This window comes from Phaethon aethereus (genome assembly GCF_964289735.1).
Source record: "Phaethon aethereus genome assembly, chromosome: 4".
Classification (NCBI taxonomy): domain Eukaryota; kingdom Metazoa; phylum Chordata; class Aves; order Phaethontiformes; family Phaethontidae; genus Phaethon; species Phaethon aethereus.
In genome coordinates, this window is record NC_138578.1 from 1,399,308 (window position 1) to 1,416,918 (window position 17,611).

The 17,611-nt window shown below is 41.3% G+C and overlaps 1 protein-coding gene across 1 annotated transcript; it reads right to left on the reverse strand.

Moving 5' to 3' along the window:
- Window positions 1-962: 962 nt before the first annotated feature.
- LOC309404476 (albumin-like) lies at window positions 963-13,496 on the reverse strand (the record flags this gene model as incomplete). Its single annotated transcript, XM_081998946.1, has 14 exons — window positions 963-1,013; window positions 2,055-2,187; window positions 2,695-2,918; window positions 3,445-3,583; window positions 3,744-3,841; window positions 4,682-4,814; window positions 5,361-5,575; window positions 6,449-6,578; window positions 7,659-7,756; window positions 8,835-8,967; window positions 9,694-9,908; window positions 11,101-11,233; window positions 12,081-12,141; window positions 13,412-13,496. The coding sequence occupies 14 exons, from the start codon at window positions 13,494-13,496 to the stop codon at window positions 963-965; spliced, it is 1,848 nt and encodes a 615-aa protein (XP_081855072.1).
- Between the last annotated feature and the right edge of the window lie 4,115 nt (window positions 13,497-17,611).

Here is a 17,611-nt window from a genome sequence, read left to right on the forward strand (position 1 = left end):
CCTGCAGTGGACTGGTTTAGATGGCGGGCTTGCCACGAGATATCTCTGAAGCCAAAAGCTGTTTTGAAAACAACTCAGCACCTGAAAAGAATTATCCAAAAGCAGATCTGTTTGCAACTCTTTGCAAGCGAAGAGATACTCGATTTGTGGCCGACGTAAAAACAAAACAAAACAACCGTGTTTTTTTTTTTTTCTTTTCATAAGAGCTCGTTGCCAGTCCTCTTATTTAGACTGAACAGTTCCTTTGAACATTCTCTTAATATGTAATTATAATTGCTGAAGTAAAGCATAAAATGAACCCCTAATTGAATCGGATTGTTATAGTCTAGCTAAACGTCTTACCGCCTCTCATACTCTTCCGTCCATACCTTCCAAGGGCAAGAAACAGGAAAAAAACCCCAGTGGAATCTCTGCCCATATATACTACAACCGTATATCCCTACATTAGCAACCATTTTACATAGGGAGCACTGCAGAGCTTTGCCTTATGGCAGTCACCAGCAGACAAGGACAGATGCAGATTTATAAAGCTTTTATTTATTATTAATTTTTTTCAAAGTAATAGAATTGAAAAGTTTCTGGAAAAGCATGTGGTTTGACAAAACACTGAAGATTTACGAAATGCTCATTCAATACCAAAGGAAAAAAGGTAATGGGCGGGAGAAGTTACACAGAAGTAGTTTTCTTCGTATTTTTTCCCACTGGTATCCTAGATTGGAGAAACAAAAAGGGTTGTTTTGTAAAATGGTAGCATTCTAGTAGTACTTTCACTTTTTGTACGCTATGTCACGGCAGATGGTAAACCACCCATGAGAAAAAGCAAACGGCTGGTGGTTAAAGGGAAGCTAGATGCTTGTTTGAGTTGAAGGAGTTCAGTGGGTGGAAGGGTGGGCAGAGAGCAGTAGATAGATAGATAGATAGATAGCTGGTATATAGGCATTATTGCAGTTACCTACCACGTGTTAAGCGCCAATTCCTAATGTGGCTCTGCTCTGGACTATTAGGTTTGCACCCTAGAAAAGGCATATGAACAGTTGTGAGAGAGAAACCAAGGGAGCAAAGTATGTAATACTTGAGCAGGAACTTGTATAAACATCAACGTGTGTCTGCGTTACGGTTCGAAGGACAATTCTAATGGTGCTTCCTAACCTTAGAGGCTGTGCACTCCTGTATGTTAGGTATTTTTCAATTTTACAAAGGTAGAAAGTAAACTTTTAGAGTGAATTAGAGACAAAACAGTTCTTTCCTAAATCTTTCTAATATATTTAGCTATGTAATACTTTGGTTATAAATAAACAAGGATTCAATCAATAAGCAGTTTTAAGCTATTAGTACTGCAGTTCTATACCTCAAATGATAATGAGGTCGCTGTAGGAAACTGTCATTTATACTTCCTGTAAACGCTTGCGCTTGCTCAGCAATATGGCTACAGATAAACCTCTCCTGCGGTTACTTCAGAGCCAAGCAGATGTTCAATGAATGAATGTATTTGTGGTGGATGAGTTTGAAAAAACGGAATGACCGTTCACGGGACATAATCAGCTGGACTTGCCCTGCCAATATAAATTTGTATTTGCTAGGCGTCTCTGATAATTGATCCAGATGCACTTTTTACCGGTAGTCCTTCAGAGTTCTGTAAGAATCTGTAGCAGAAAAGGAAGTTTACATACGCCAGAGATATAGTTGAAGTTCTACACATTTGTATTTTTCAACTATGGCCTGCAGATATTCGACTCTTCTGGACAAGGCCCTGAAGAACATTATCTAATATAGAATTTAGCCGTGCTTTGAGCAGAGGACTGGACTACGTGACCGCCAGACAACCTTCCCACACGAAATTGTTCAGTGACTATAATCTGTGACTATAGTCTGTCCAGTCAAGATGTATGTTATGCTCTGCAGGCAAATTTATTGTAAGGGCACACGGACAAGTAACCATAGCAGTTTGCAGGACCACTTTCACAGTGCATGGTTTCCGAGTGTGTTTCCAGTTTCCTGTGTATTTTTTTTTGGTTTTTGATTTTTTTTTTTTTTTTCACGAAGATAGGAAATACCTCTTCCCCGAAGCATGTCTCGATATCTGATTGCTTGCAGCACTTGTCTACCATGGCAGTGAAACCTTCAGCAATTGTCTTGATTTGTTCTTCTGTCATCTGCGGCTTGCGTTTAATGAGGTTGACAAGCAATCTGAGAACAAAGCCACAACACGCAGTTAACGTTACCTGCTGTAGCGCGATTTCCCAATTCAAAATACGCCATTCGATGCAAGTACAGCTCCTTTATGAGGTGTTATTTTGTTACGCCTAGAGGAGCCTGTGCCTATTTGTGACTCCAAACTCCCAGTCTACCGCAGTCTACCACAACCACCTATTCGCTTTTAGTTATCCCCGTGGGAAACAACTTACTGAAACGATCTGTATGTTGTCTTAATTAACTACATCTTAAGACTTGCACTGGCAGTGGACCTATGTGAAACCAGTCGGCAAAGACACTGGTTTTATTTGAAGAAAATACCCTACTTTGCCTCTTCCAAACTACGTGATGTTATGCACCGACAAGCTCAGCACAAACACAAGCTCTGTCACTAGTGAAGTCCCAGGGCGATGACAAAACAGGGCGTTTGTAACTTCCTTCTGTCCCCACTAAAGTGTTACATTTCAGAAGTTTTTCTCCGAGGTATTTCTTTTAGCTTACTTCATCTGTCCCAATTCCCGTTCAGCAGGAGGAGCGGTGCACAGTTTTTCATCGAAGCTGAACATCTCGGGGTCGAATGGTGGAGGCACATATTTGGTATCTACTCCCATGGCAGTGAAGCATGGTCTCCTGTAAGCATAGGAGTCGCTGCAGCAATGTGAAACGTTGTCGTTTATAGGTGTGGTCTCCTGTCTCCTGCACATATCCTGAATCACAATGCTCAGCTGAAAAGAGAAACAAGGAAACAAGGACACACGTGAGGCAGACCTTCTACGGTAACAGCATAAAGTTTGTGTCACAATAGCATAGCTGGCAGTGGAAGCTGTCAGATCTAAACACCTGCTCGGAAATGGCATGGTCTTAAAATGTAAAGTAAATAGGTATTCCTGGAGTCGGGCACTTCTTAAACTGCAAAGAGTCTGTCCATTGGGCTACAATCAGTAAGGACTTTTGTTTTTCTTAAGAGACTGTTTAGCTTTCCCAAAAGCAAGCTGCCGCAGACCCAATCGACTGACTTTTGCTTTCTGAGGGACAGCGAAGTCTAGCTAAAATTTCCACAAGCTACCATCAGACAAGTATTTAGGTTCTCACGGCCATTAAAAAGGAACCGACTTCGAATTTTGTTAGGTAGATGCTTAGCTTACGGTGTATGAAAACTCATTGCGAGTTTACTATCTCAGCAGAACTCAACATTTTTGAGCACAGCAGAAGTCTCCGAGAGGACTAGAGAGAATAAACAAATGTACTCACATATCCCTCAGAACAAGGTAGGCGTCTGTCTTCAGGAAGCTGGCAGCACTTAGTACCAACGGCTGTCATTTTCTTTCCGATTTCAAGCAAGGTATCAGTTGATACCTGAGGCATTTTCTTAGTGTAGCGGATCAGAAGTCTGAAAAAGCCGAACAAAAATGACTTGTTTGCTCACATTTGAAGAATGCTCTACTGAGCTACACCACTGAAGTGAGAATAGAAGCGAAGCCCAGACAAATCTGCCCAAAGCAGCCAGCATCATTGTTTACATTGAAGAATATTTATCAGGAAGTCCTTACGCTTTAAGAAAGTCTGTCTCGCCATGGGTAGTGAGAAGATCACAGTTTGTCTTTACAACATCCTCAGTTTCTTTGACATGTTTGCTCAATTCCTCATGCTGCAAAGAAGTAAAAATGTATTAGTAATGCTAGAGCAGGACGTGCTGATAACAGTCATACAAATATATGTTTTGACCTCTTCTAAATCTTACTAGCTTTAAGATACCTGTTTTGCAAGGCCTTCTGTATAGCCTGGATGGCATAGGGAGGACTCGATTCTCATGTGAGTCCTAAATTCTAACAGAAATTCCCTTAAAAAGGCGGCAAGATTTTTGAAATTTAATTTAAATTAATTACCCATTAGACTTACTTTCTAGACAATGGGGTTTTTTTGTTTGTTTCTTTAAATCGGGTGAATATTTCTCAAGTACAGGATTATCAGCCGTGAGGGGAACATCTTTACACCACTTGGCCAAAGCCGTCAGTGACTCCATGTGTGCTGTGACTTGCGTGTGATTCAGCTGAAGATTAGGAGCCCTATGTTTAGGCGTCTCTATGTGAGCTGGCCACGCAGGTTTCCATCGTAATCCATGAGCAGCCATACTTGGTATAGGCAGCGGAGCCCATGGAATAATTCAGGTAACCAGCTGTTAGTCATCTGCTTCAGGACAAGCAGAATCACTTCTGAGACACAGAGGCATCAGGCAGTTGAGTGAGACCAGTCTGAAATTTTGTAAGGTGACCAGTGAAGTTACTCTGTGATCTGAGAGAACTCTGTATCCTCGTAAACGGCAGTCCCCTGGACTGCTTCATCTCCCATCAGAACACTAACTTCCCCTGGGATGAGTCTCTCAAAACGATTTCTGTCTGCTCTTCCATAGGAGCTTCTCAACCCAAATGTTTCATGACAGGTACCGACCAAGCATTTTAGTTATGTGCAAACCAAGCTTTGCACCTACAGCATTTCCGTAGCACTCAGCAGGGTTGTCTGTTTTGCAGCACTTTTCCAGGAGCGCTTCATATCCCTTAGTAACTCTCAGAATCAGCTGCGTGGAGAACTCAGGGTGTCTTCGTGAGTATTCATAAATAAGCCTGAAAGACAGACCGGCCGACAGAATTAGAGCTCCCGAGTAACATGCCACTTTCTTCATGCTCAGCAGAGTAACTGACAATGGCAGTTCCTCAGATGAGATCAAATAAGGCAGACAATGAGCTTGGAGTGCTGTTTCCTTGGTTTAGTAGAATTTTTTTGGTCTTTCTGTTGTCTGCCAACACGGCAAATGTGAGAGGAACAAAATAGTTCCCCGGGACCGAATACTTCTTAAGGAGATAATGTATGCAGGCATGCACAAAGCCCACGAATAAAAGCAAGGCACCGATCCGTTCAGCTTTGATAAATAGGACAATGCTGAACAGAAAGGGTCGCAAAGCTTGAACGATAAACTAGGGGCTCAACTAGGGCTGAAGCTACATCAGTTACATCGGACTTTCACGTGGTCATCTCTTTTCTCCATATGCTCTTGAAACACCCAAGAGGACAGCTTTTCCAGCGGTGCAAAAGGCTGCAGTCCAGAAAAGACAGAGGACCATCTGCGGCAACATTCAAACAGAAGCGCGCGTACTGTTGGCACTACTTACTCCGCCAAGAATGCGTCTTGGCCCGCCTCAAAGCTTTTACACACTTCCTTATCTTGTACATATTTTTCAACTAGTGACGGCAGATCTTCGGGTTTCTCATCAAAATCTGATTCGATAATGCACTGGCTTCGTTCCACAACTGGCTTCTCACAGCAGTCTTTGATTTTACTTGAGAAAACATCTTGTTTAGAGCATATGTAGGTCATAAGCTCTGCCTGTAAAATGTAAAACATATTATCAGACGAACTGTGAAATAATAATTTAAAGATGGATTAATTCACCTCCCCTCTCTTTTTCAAATGCCGTTCCCATTGAGAGAGACATAATCAGAGGGACGGGCATGTCCTGTGCGTGTTGAGCACGATATTCACAGGCACGGGGGAGTATGCGGTTCCCTCCCTGATCTTAGAAACCGTGTGAAGACAAAGTCTGGAAAGCCAAGGAAAGTCATGGAGTGGTCCGTCACAAGGATGCCTGATTGATCTTGTCAGTCCTGTCAGGTGCCCAGCTCTGATAGAGGACGAAACATGGAAAGCCCCAGAGATTCATGAAGCCAGCAGTGGACACCAGCTGGCTTAAAAAGTGTGTCTAAGTTCCAGCCACACAGTCAATATTTAAATCGTGTCACTGTCGCACACTTTTGCTAATCCTCCCATGCAAGCTGTTTCCTAGAGTTCATTGGCACTACAGGAAAGCTGGATTAATGGCAGTACGCACAAAAGGACAGCAAAAAAATTGTTGCCTTTTTGCCTCTGCTTTCTTTTGCTTTTTTTACAATTGATCTCAAGTGAGTAAATACCATCAAGCAATCTCCCTGAAAAATGTTTTGATTTCAACCAAACACACACACAATACTGTAAGTAACGGCTCCTTGCCGTCACGATCGCAAAGGGCTAGATCCGGAACTGGTCCAAAACCTAGTTCCAGTAATAGTCAGCTGAGCTGGCCATGAGATTTTCAGTGGCTGAGGAACTTTCCAGCAGTGTTTAGTACGAGTGCCCTGGGCTGTGAAGGAGTAGTTGCACAAATTATTGTCTTCGTAAGCATTTTTCAAGTACGTAAACGTTCTAAAAAATATTTAAGCTTACCCTGTCGTCCATGCACTCTACCATGTCCCCTTCACAACACTCTTTGTAGATATCCTTGACGTCATGTACAATTTTAAGAATTTCTGACAATGGAGCCTTGGGATATTTCTGGCTCAGGACAGCAAGTTTACTAGGTGGAAAAGAAGAAAAACACGCTTGTTTCAAAGCTCTATTGAACGGAAACCTAGCAAGTCACTAACGCTTAAGATACTGCAGATCAGCGTTGTTCCAAGTAAATATTCATTCATTCTTCTCATCTAATTTCTGGTGGCTGGAAAAAAAGGGCATCGATACCTGCACCGGTAACTCTGTGCTCCTTTAAAACAGACAGAAGGAAGAAAGCCCGTGATTCTTCTGTTCTATCTCAGCTGTCTATGTAACAACCACACCCTAGAATTCCCCATCGCTCTTGAGTGGCTGTAAAGCATCTCTAGATGACTTAGCACAGATGTATACAGTCCTAATCAAACCCCTACATCAAAGCTGACTCCCCTACATCAAAGCTGACTCCATCTAGTAAGGTAATCCTAGTCAATGTTAGTGTATTAGACTAGCCGCAGAAGGAAAGAAGTTCTCTGTGCTTGGGCAGGCGACCCACTTACTAATTGCGAAAGTCTTTCTCCGCCTTAAAAACGCACAAGAACTGTGATCCCGCCAAATTTGACTCCTTGATTCCTTTAAGGTTCAAACTAGCAACCTACTCTGCTGATTACCGATGTGCCTATCGCTAAAAGTTGTAGGCATTGGAACGGGGCCCAGCTTTGGCATAAATGTAGATTAAACACACTGGAATCTCTGGTTCCGAGTGACGCTCCATCAGTTAGCTCCACATGTCCAGGACTGGTTCTAGGGACGGTTTCATTTCTCTGTAACTCTCAAGGCTGATCCTTTTCCTAGTACTCACTATCAGCCTGGAATACACGGGTTCACCTTTGTGTCCAGTCTTTACGCAGAAACCTGACCGTAATTAATTCTACATTGAAATAAATAGGCTAAGAAATTGCTGTGGGCCTAGCGTTGTAAGGCTGATCCCCTGATCTCTATTCTGCTGGACAATGATCCTCAGCCGAAAGTATGCTAAAAGTACCATGACTGCAGTTTTCAAACCGAGCGTATAGAAGTGAATTATAGAAGCTTATATCTTCCTCTTGAGTAGTTTCAGGTTTAGGTTAACAAGCCTGCTTTTTATAAAAAAATTATTGGAACTTACTCTGCTTTGAAAGTTCTCTCGCCAAACTTCTCGAGGATTCCACAAGAATACTGCTGCTTCACACTTACTTTCTTGGCTCTTTCTTTTATGGCGACTGCCTATAGGAACAGGATGCACATCGTCACGTTAAAACTGATTACATCTAATGGACTGAGAAAAAAGCAAATCTGAAAATCCCACTTCAGAAACACAGCAGGTTCTGGTCCAGTTAGCTCCGATGAAAAAGCAACCAAATGAAGAATTCCTTAGGCAGTCCAAACCAGTATGCAATCCAGCATTTAACTTCTAGTCTATACGTTATACCTTATGGCACGGTGCAGTTCTTCTACAGACACGCTGCTGTTCACCAAATACTTATACTTCATTGAAACCCTGTAACTTCAAAGGAGCCTAAGTTGTCTTTCAAAGCACCGCAGTGACGACACAGAAGTCACTGGGACCGAGTTTGAGACAAAGGGAAAGTTTGGCTCATGCCATTCTCAAGGTTAACGTGAAGCCTTGGCTACAGTTCTCTAAAAAGCAAAGCTATGTGGAAGTAATCTGCTCTTGATTCATAGGGCTAACGTATGTATGAAAAGCTTTTTGCGAAGGATCAGGATTAATCAAAGGTTTGTATGAGCAGGAAGATTCTATTCGTTTCTCACTCTTCCTCGTCCTCCGTTTGCTTGGGCAACGAATAGGGGAAGAATAGGAGAGACCTCTCGTACACCTACACTTCGGATGTGGCCATGGCACGTTAGGCTGCCAAGTGAGATCTGTCTTATCATTCGGTAGCATGCCTTCTCACTACAGTTTACCAGAGACAAAAAGTCCTGAGTGCTAGACGTTATTTGGATTCAGCGCCATGTGCGCAATACTCATAGCTGCCTGATGATGCATTAGCAAAGGGACAAAAAAGACAAGCTTAATTATCAACAGCTTGATTCTTCTGTTTTTTTCACTTCAAAAAATAAAAATATGAATTTTTGGACCATTTTTGTGTCTATGAAGCCATATACAAATGTTTACTGAAAACCACCATGGGAAAGCACAGTTTTGGAATTAGGAACCATAGTTTAACATTGGCCTTTTAAAGTCACTTCTCGCTTTAAAGAGAATGGCTGCTAAGATCAGAAGAGACCTTTATGTAGCAGAGCAGTTGCTTAGTTTTCATCCGCAGTGAAAAACTTGATATACCTTTTCATCCAAGCAAGCACCGACATCGCTCTCTTTGCAACAGCTTTGAAGTGCGTGTTCATAATCGGCAGCCAGACTGAGGATTGTTGGGGCATACAAGAAGGGGTTTCCTTGTGCAACAGAATAGATGAAACTATAAGGAAAAGAGAAACATAAGTTACATATTCCAACAACAACAGCAAATGACCTTAAATCTCTTATAGCTTCTATAACTTTGATTTCTAGTTTAGAAATGTAATCTGCTTTCCTAACATAATGCCTAATAGTGGTAAATGCTCTGCTAAATCTCACTGTCTCCAAAGCAGGACTCAATAACAATGATGGAAAGACGAACTCCTTATATTGTCAGCCACTTAGCTTGACGTACTTATGCTTTTATAAAATAGGTTGTCAAAATTCTGCTTTTGAGTGTGAAAAATTCATCTGTGGCAGTTTCACCAAGATTTGATTGCCAGTTTTTAGTCTTTTTACTGTTACAGAGAAATGAAACTGTCCCTAGAAACTCTCCAATTACAATGGGTGTAGTAGGAAACAGGAGCAAGTAAACTATTAAGTAAATGTTGGAAATGTCATGGTTTTTCAGGGTTTTTTGGGCAAAACATCTCTCTCAAGATGTATAAAACATGATTGCTTAAAACCCATTTTTGAATGGAAAAACCTGCTCTGGCATGGAATGAAAAAACGTGATCGGAGCTTCGGATATGTAGTGACCGAGCAACAATTTTATACATGCAGATATGACGCTGACTACTTGCAACTTCTTCAAATGTCCTGCATGTCCACATCCTCTGTATAGCTTGGGGATCCCCCTTCTGCGTGACTAAATACTTAAACAGTACAAAATGGCCGTTTTACTTACTGTCCCAGGAGTGACACCCGGTTGTCCTGGTACTCCTTGCATATCACATCAGAAGCTGGTCTTTGGTAGGGCTCAACGAAGTCTGGTTGGGGAACTTTAAATGACAGGAAACACTGGTTTCTTTCTGGATCAGCTTTACTACAGCAGTCGGCCATTGCACCATATGAGTCGCGGAGCTTTTCTACTTGGCAGATTTCATCCAGGAAAATGGCGGGCTATAAGGGAGATTGTGAGGGTCAGAACTATTGTTTATAGACAGTGTAACGTACATTTTATCTATCTGTAAAAGATAACCCAGATTGAAAAGTAAATACACTTTTACTAGATAAGATTGAGACCACAGATCAGAATAATCCATTGTTTTCAATACAATTTCATTAAGTTTTATTTTGTGTGGCCCAATATCAAAGCTGTTACAATGCTTTGTTGAAAAGGAAATTTATTTTAATTATAATTTAAAATACTCTGTGCAAGACGGTGATGTCCTTTTACCCATAATCTGACTAAACTGAATTTTCAGATGAATTGAAGCAGGATTTGATGTCCTGCTTGACGATCCGCTCGGGAAACCTTTAGGGAGAACTAACGTGGTCATGTCATTTGGTCTGAACGTTAGAGCTCGCAAGAGCACGACCACTTAACTTCCTGAGTGGCTGGGCTGAAGCTGCTAGACATCGAGGGATCTTGCGTACCTGCAAACTTCTTTTGTTACCTGATCTTAGAGGATGTTTTTTTTTAAACCTTCTTTAATGAAGTACCTTAAATGAGCACACATACCTTTTCGAGTGACCATAGTGTGAAAACCCGCACACTTTGGTCAGTTTAATACCTAGAATTAGACCTGTATTTTACAGCTGGGGTATTTGTACTATATTCTAACATTTATTTCCAGGCAATGCTAAACTTTATGTGCCAAAGTGAGGTGTTTGGGCTCCGGTATGTGGCTCCACAGATCATTTAGGCTCTTCTGCAAGGCAGAGTCTCAGAACCTGACAAAACCAAATTCTTCTTTCAGCACTAACATCTGAGCATTGGCCGATGACAAGGCTAACAGTTTTAAACTGAAAGAGGGTAAATATAGATTAGATACAAGGAAGACATTGTTCACAATGAGGGTGGTGAAACCCTGGCCCAGGCTGCCCGGGGACATGGTAGATGCCCCATCCCTGGAAACATCCCAGGTCGGGTCGGACGGGGCTCTGAGCACCCTGATCTAGTTGAAGATGTCCCTGCTCATGGTGGGGGCAGGTGGACTAGGAGACCTTAATAGGTCACTTCCAACCCAAAGATTCTATAGTTCTCTGACAACAGCAACACCTGAAAGGATCGGATATAACTCCTCAATGAGGATGATTCTGGTAGCTGCACAGAATGAGGAGAAACAACACCAAAGCATCCACTGCCTACCAGTGATTTTGTGCACTCAGGAGCGTCCTCATTGGCCACACACTTCTGTGCCAGATCAACGACATCCTTCACCAGCTTAGACAGTCCTTCATAAGAACATCTCTGGAGATACTGGGCAAATGTGACCATGGTACTGAAACACAAAGCACATTTTGGAATATGGAGATAAGAAAAATAACAGTCAATATTTCGGCACGTGCTCCTGGATGCAAAATTTTTTGTTCAAATGACGCGCACAACTGCTTAAACAGAATACCATGACGAGCATAGTACTGGATGCCACTTCCTCCCTCTTCTCGCCTCCTTTTTGAAAAATGTTTTTAACCTTACTTCCCAAGAACAGAAGTCTTCAATAATATATTAGGAACAAAACGGAGAAGACTGCGATTTGAGTTTTTGGCCACTTTTACCAGCATATTCCTAAATGCCATAAACTAAGCCCATTTTTGCCATTGTTACAAACGATGACCTTCAGGCTGCCTTCTTTCAGAAGTAGTTATGTGCTTGTCAGTGCCCTCTGCCATTCCCAAAACCAGTTTCAAAAGAAAAACAATGAATTTTCTCAGATAATCTGTCGCAGGTTTGTTTTTTGAGGTTGGTGGTTTGGTTTTGCTTTTTTTTTTTTGGTAATGTCTCAATCCAGCACAACTCCTCTCCATCCTGAGGTTATCAAAACTTTATTACTCATGCCTATTTTCTTTTCACATAAGGAATACAGGCTTTCCATAACGTTTGCAGGGAGTTGTTTTCCCAGAGAGCAAGAAAGTTGCTTTCTTGCAAAGAAAAAGAAAGACTTTTGCAGGTCTTAAAATATTTGCAGGCTTTCTATGCTAACAGTACGATGGCTAACTCAATGTCATGCTTCAGAGAGACGTATGCACTCTTCACGAACTTATACGGTGTGTTTTAGTTTCCCTTTTTTGTCCAATAGCAATAGAAATTGAAAACAATCAGAAAATGTAAGCTGAACGTTCACTTACACTGCCTTAAATGTCTCTTCCTTCAAATCATTGTAGCGATGGGCAATTTCACTCTTGTACTCTAGGAAGAAAAACAAAGAGAACAACGATGATCCCTGCCACGTTGGCTGTGCTAGACCCCTTAAAGAATACGTTCTGGGCACCTGGGGCCAAGATTTTCAGAACTGCTCAGCATTCACCCAGTTCTTACTCTTAAGGGACTAATATCATTGCTTTGAAACACATCAAGCGAATGCCAAGCACTTGTAAAATCCCAACTTTGGGTGCCCTATCCTGGGTAATCTGTACGGCTTTTCCGAGAATTTCAATCTAAAGCTTTTTTTCAGGCCACCTTGAAGTCCCTGTTGTCCCAGATGACCGTTCTCGTCCATTCGTCTGCAGATACCTAACTCTTACGCACATTCATCTTTCTGAAGGAACCCAAGCATGTAATTTTTAGGATTCTAATACAATAGTTACCTCTGTAAGGACACACTTAATTCAAATATTCAAAATGACTGCTGTGGCTTACTATTAAGGGTTAGCAAACATGCCCTTTGCATAACCATCAACATTGCCATGTCTACACTACAAATGGGGCAGTGGTTTTGTTCTAGAAACACCGTTCAGGAGCATTTAGAAAACATGAAAAGTAATTCCTTTACCTAATGGAATATACCTGCTTTGATAATAAGGGTTTCAGTGCAGAAAATTTTAATATAAAGATTTTTTGCTGCTGTTTGCTGGCGTTTCCAGTCAGCTCATGCAAATTCAGTCTTGCTAAATTTGGGTATTTTCATGTTTCAAAGAAAAATCAAAAATATCAGTCAAAAAATTTATAGGACTGCCTACAGAAATATTTGTTTAACTAAGGTCTAAAGTTCTATAGGACAGGGAGAAATGACACAATGAGGAGTTTTCGCCTAGCTTTCTTATAGCCCAGGCTCAGATGCAGATTTCTGGATCATAGACATACTCATATGAAAACCGTTGCCTTTAATTTGTGAGGAGGTCGCTTATGAGATACCATTCACAAGCCAGCACTTCCAAAAGCACAGTGCCTCTGCTTTCTGCATGCTGGAAAGTAACAGCTTCTGAATAAACAACATGCATTCACGCACTACACGGATGTTGCAAAGGGACGTCACCAAACTTACTCGCCCGCTTAAGTTAAGTTGCCTGGAGTGCTCTACCCATGTCCTCACCATTTCGTAATTTAATTTTTTTTCAAGTCAACCATATTTTTCTGTTCTCTTTGGATCAGGCTTGCAAGAATTTTTCATGAAATCTCATTGAAGTCATTAAATTGATAGAACAAAGACTGCAAAGACAACTAATTAGTCCTTTCTTACCTGCGTCTCGAGCAACTCTTTGCAGATTCCTGGATGTAGCAGAACTAAAGAGGAAAATAAATGAAACTAACGTTACCCACTTCATGATTGCAGGTTATGATGTGGGCTAAATTGCTCAGAAATGCTAGGAAGATTGAAGGGAAAGCGTTTGCCTATATACCCTTTACTACCCGTGTCTGTAAAATATTAACCAGACAGCTGGCACTTGTAGATTTCCATTTGGTCTGAAGAAGATTACAAAACTTGGACTGTCCTTGCCAAAAATGAATTTGATATTATTTGTTTATTATGTGCTACTCTGGGCCTTTTTGTCCTGAAAAGGTTGAACCTTCCAGCACCCAAAGAGATAAAAGTTTTGCGTAAATTTCCTTATCAAATGACAAACAAGGAGTTCAAGGCATCAGACAAAAAAGTCATCGAGTCTCATCCTATAGCCGTGCTTTTCTTTTTTTTTTTTTCTGCTACTATTTGTCCGAAAGTGTAGCAGGATGGTATTGTGCAGTAACAATTCACCCAGATAGGACTCAGTGCATATACATGCTTGTAATTAGAGATTTTTAATTTTAAATCACTTTACAAAGATGAGATGGATCATCTAGACTTTGGCATAAAAAATGCAGATTGGTAAAAAACTGCTATGAGCACAAAGATACAGGTAAACAGAGTCTCCAGTTTCAGTTGGCTTCCGAATTCTTAACGAAACAGAAGGTGAAAGTCTGCAACGGGTACCAAGGAATCTGAACTTCCCAATCTACGTAGCTCCTGGGTGGAACAATTTTATGCACACAATGGATCTGTGTCATTAAGCTGGAAGCAACACTTTTGCGCTCTGTAAGGCTGCATCTCACTCCAAATTTTGGGGACATATGCTTAGGGTAAGGTCCAAGAGGAGGGCTGCTCAAACAGCCAAAGGGCCGATTTGACCACCTGATTTATTAGGGCCCGTTCTGGTTTTCTGTGGGTGCTGCTATTCACCGGGATCCAGAAAACTGCCAAATACATGCGTAAACATTTGCAAGAGCTGTCATTTCATAATTTTTGCAATTCCTCACTTGCACTGCCATCCTTCCAAGAGTAATCTCTTAATTAAGTACCCCTCTCCACCTCTTCAAAAATTTTCTATTGATTTGTCGGTAACTTAGGAGATCAGACAACAGGAACAATTGTGGAGTTTGCACAGAGCCCCGAGACGTAGACTAAAATTGAAATTATTTTTGCAGATCACTCAGTGAGAGGCTTCAAAAAAAATTACAGGTATAAAGGTGGGTCCTTACTGAGTGCCAAGTGATGTAGTTCCACGGCAGGAAATCCTATGATTTACTTCTAATGAATTTCTCTCTCGGGCAGCTGGATGTCAGCCCACACAACTACTCTTAGTGTGTTGCTGGAGGTCCTGCTCTGCCTCGCAACTCATCACTTCCAGTAGCAACTACCTACCTGGTATGGCCTAGAGCGAGGTCTTCTAACCCTTCCTTGTTCCTTAAGGTTCCCTTTCCTACTCTGTTGTTTTCTTCCTCCACTGAGCAGTTTTACCACAACTCTCTATTATTCCTACTAGGAGTAGTACGAATAATTCAATTTTCATTTTTCTGGAAATTTGACAAAATAAATAAGACTTCCCTTGGCTTCTGAACTTTGGTTTTTATACATGTCTTAAATAAATCAAACGACATGTCTAGGCAAAAAAATATTTGCAGGCGATTTTCATTTAGAAAAATGTCAAGGCAATGCATCTTGTCTTTCAGAAAGACCATTCTGTTCTCCATGAATAACCACATAAAACTTAAACGAGTTTACAGAATAGTTTGATACAACGAAAGTCGTACTAGCTGCTGCTTTTGCAAAAATGTTTTGCGTTTTCCTGAGTCTGCTCCCGGTATCTTTGTAGGTGAAAAACAGCATTCTTGTTAGTGATTGAAAGGAGCAAGGCTCTATTTTGGGAATTAAAGGTTATCTGGATAACTCTTACATGAAGGATGGTGGGGGAAAAGCCCAATTTGCAGAAAAGCACCCCGGTTTTGTCATAATGGTAGAAAGAGGGATTATTTTCAGGGGGTTGTAGCAAAGTCCCAACTTCCTGGAGGACGATGAGAATTACGATGAACGATCTGCACCTTTCAGACCTGTGCTGCTTTAGACTAACAAAATCCCAGGAAAGAGCTGGTTAAACACTTCAGTCTGTAATTGGTTTTACTGACCATACCTCTCTGTCAAAGAAGCAGCCATCACTAAAACATGGATCTCTCTAATTAATCTGTAACCTTCAGAATGGCTGAAGACTACGTAGCACTTTTTTTGCACGGTCCCTCAAATCACTGACATTTGGATACATCAGCATTCTGAGTCTGGAAACTTCTGCAGACATTTTGCATTGATATAAACGGTGAGAGGTGGAACGGTGGATACACGGGCTTAACAATACTTTTCCCAAGATCTCGGATAAAAGGAATGCGAGGAGCTAACTCAGCAATCTGACGAGGACCTTCTGAGCCAATGAAAGCCACTCTAAACACGGAGTATAACTTTCCTGCAAACATTGGCTTCATTTAGCTGCATCTTGAACCTGTGTCTCCTTTCAAGTCTTAACAGAGCATTCAGTGGGATACAAACTCACATTTAGGTGTCTTCTTGATAACCATAAAGTGACTTAAAACGCAGATGGACTGGACCACTGCCCACGTCAAAGTGGTGAAAAAAAAGCGGTAGTGGCAAATCATGCCTTAGAACAGCTCTTGAAATGCTCGTAGGCCGTATCAAAGCAGTCTTCAGCAAATGACGGCTAAGGACTGGGAAGGGAAAGTGCTTTCTGTTACAATGAAATTTAGCACAAGAAAAAGTCTCAATATGTAACCTTGCATCTCAAAAGCTATCTGGAATTTTCCCCTGCAGCATTATGCAGTGTTCGCAAGAACACTACTGGTCCCCTAGAGTTAATATGTAAGTTTGTAATACAGGGTCCATGTTTATTTCTAGATATCTTCTGTTGTCTGTCCTGTCCTTCATGCCAACATTTCATATAACTGCTGAACGAGAGATCTGAACTCCGATGCTGATGTTTGTTTAACAATATTAAATATTATACTGAGCTTCCTATTTCTCAATTCTTCCATACTGTGTTGAGTACACTTACAACAAAGTTGTCCCGGTATTACAGAAAGGAACATATCATTTTAAGACGAATGCATTCTCACACATGTTTATGTCTGGAATCACAGATGGTAACTAGTATTATTTCGGATGTGGGGGCCAAAGGACAGTAACTCCAAGAGTAACTGAACTGGGAAAAAAGGACGCGTCATTTTTAAATATTCCGCCATACCATGCTGTGCAAAGTGAAAGAGTAGATACAAAGTGGATTACTTCATTCGCAGACTCCCATTGGAGAAATACTTTCAGGGATACATGTTTAACCAACTTCTGTGTGCATATTGCTGGGCTTCATTTTGCTGCCTTCTGCTGGATATAAAGCAATTAGTAAGGATGAAGAGATGCCACGGTAGAGCCAGAGCTCTTAAGGAGTTTCTGAGCTGTGAATTTTACAGTAACATGTCCTTTATCAGAAAAAAAACCCCAGTCGTTCACCTCCATGTTCAGGTGGTTTGCACTCAAAGGAGATTGCAGGAGAGCGGAAAGCATTCAGAAATTGAAGGGAAAGCTGTTTCATATTTCACTGGGATTAATGTTGCTACTGAAAGTTACACATACGTGGACCAAAATGTACTAAAATTGCATGAGACTTACGAGTAACAGATTTGATAGATCACCATCAGAACAACTGCCAAAGCACTTTTGGGAAGAAAGTCCTTTTCGAAGTGATCTCTCAAAGCACAAAGACTATTAGTAACCCTCTAATTTTGCGGCCCTCAATTTTATTTACTTCTGTTTCTTCTTTGTTTTAAAGACCAAAAGTTTTGTTTGTATGAACGGACTGTGAGATACACACCAAACCTCGAGGCTTTCAAGTGCCAGGATCCCAACTACCGCCAGTAACCGCAGTTCTGTTTTGGAGGCGGTTTTGTTCTTTGTTTTGCTTTGGCTTTTTACGTATCTAACGATAACACGAAGGAGGGCAGCCAACTACCAATTTTTTTTTCTTCCTCAAAGTGAAAAACAGCTTTCTGCCAAAGCGGATGGAACCAGCAAAAAGAATGCTGTTTCTCTTCTCGTCCATCTGCAGGGGGAGGTGAGATGATGCTGAAA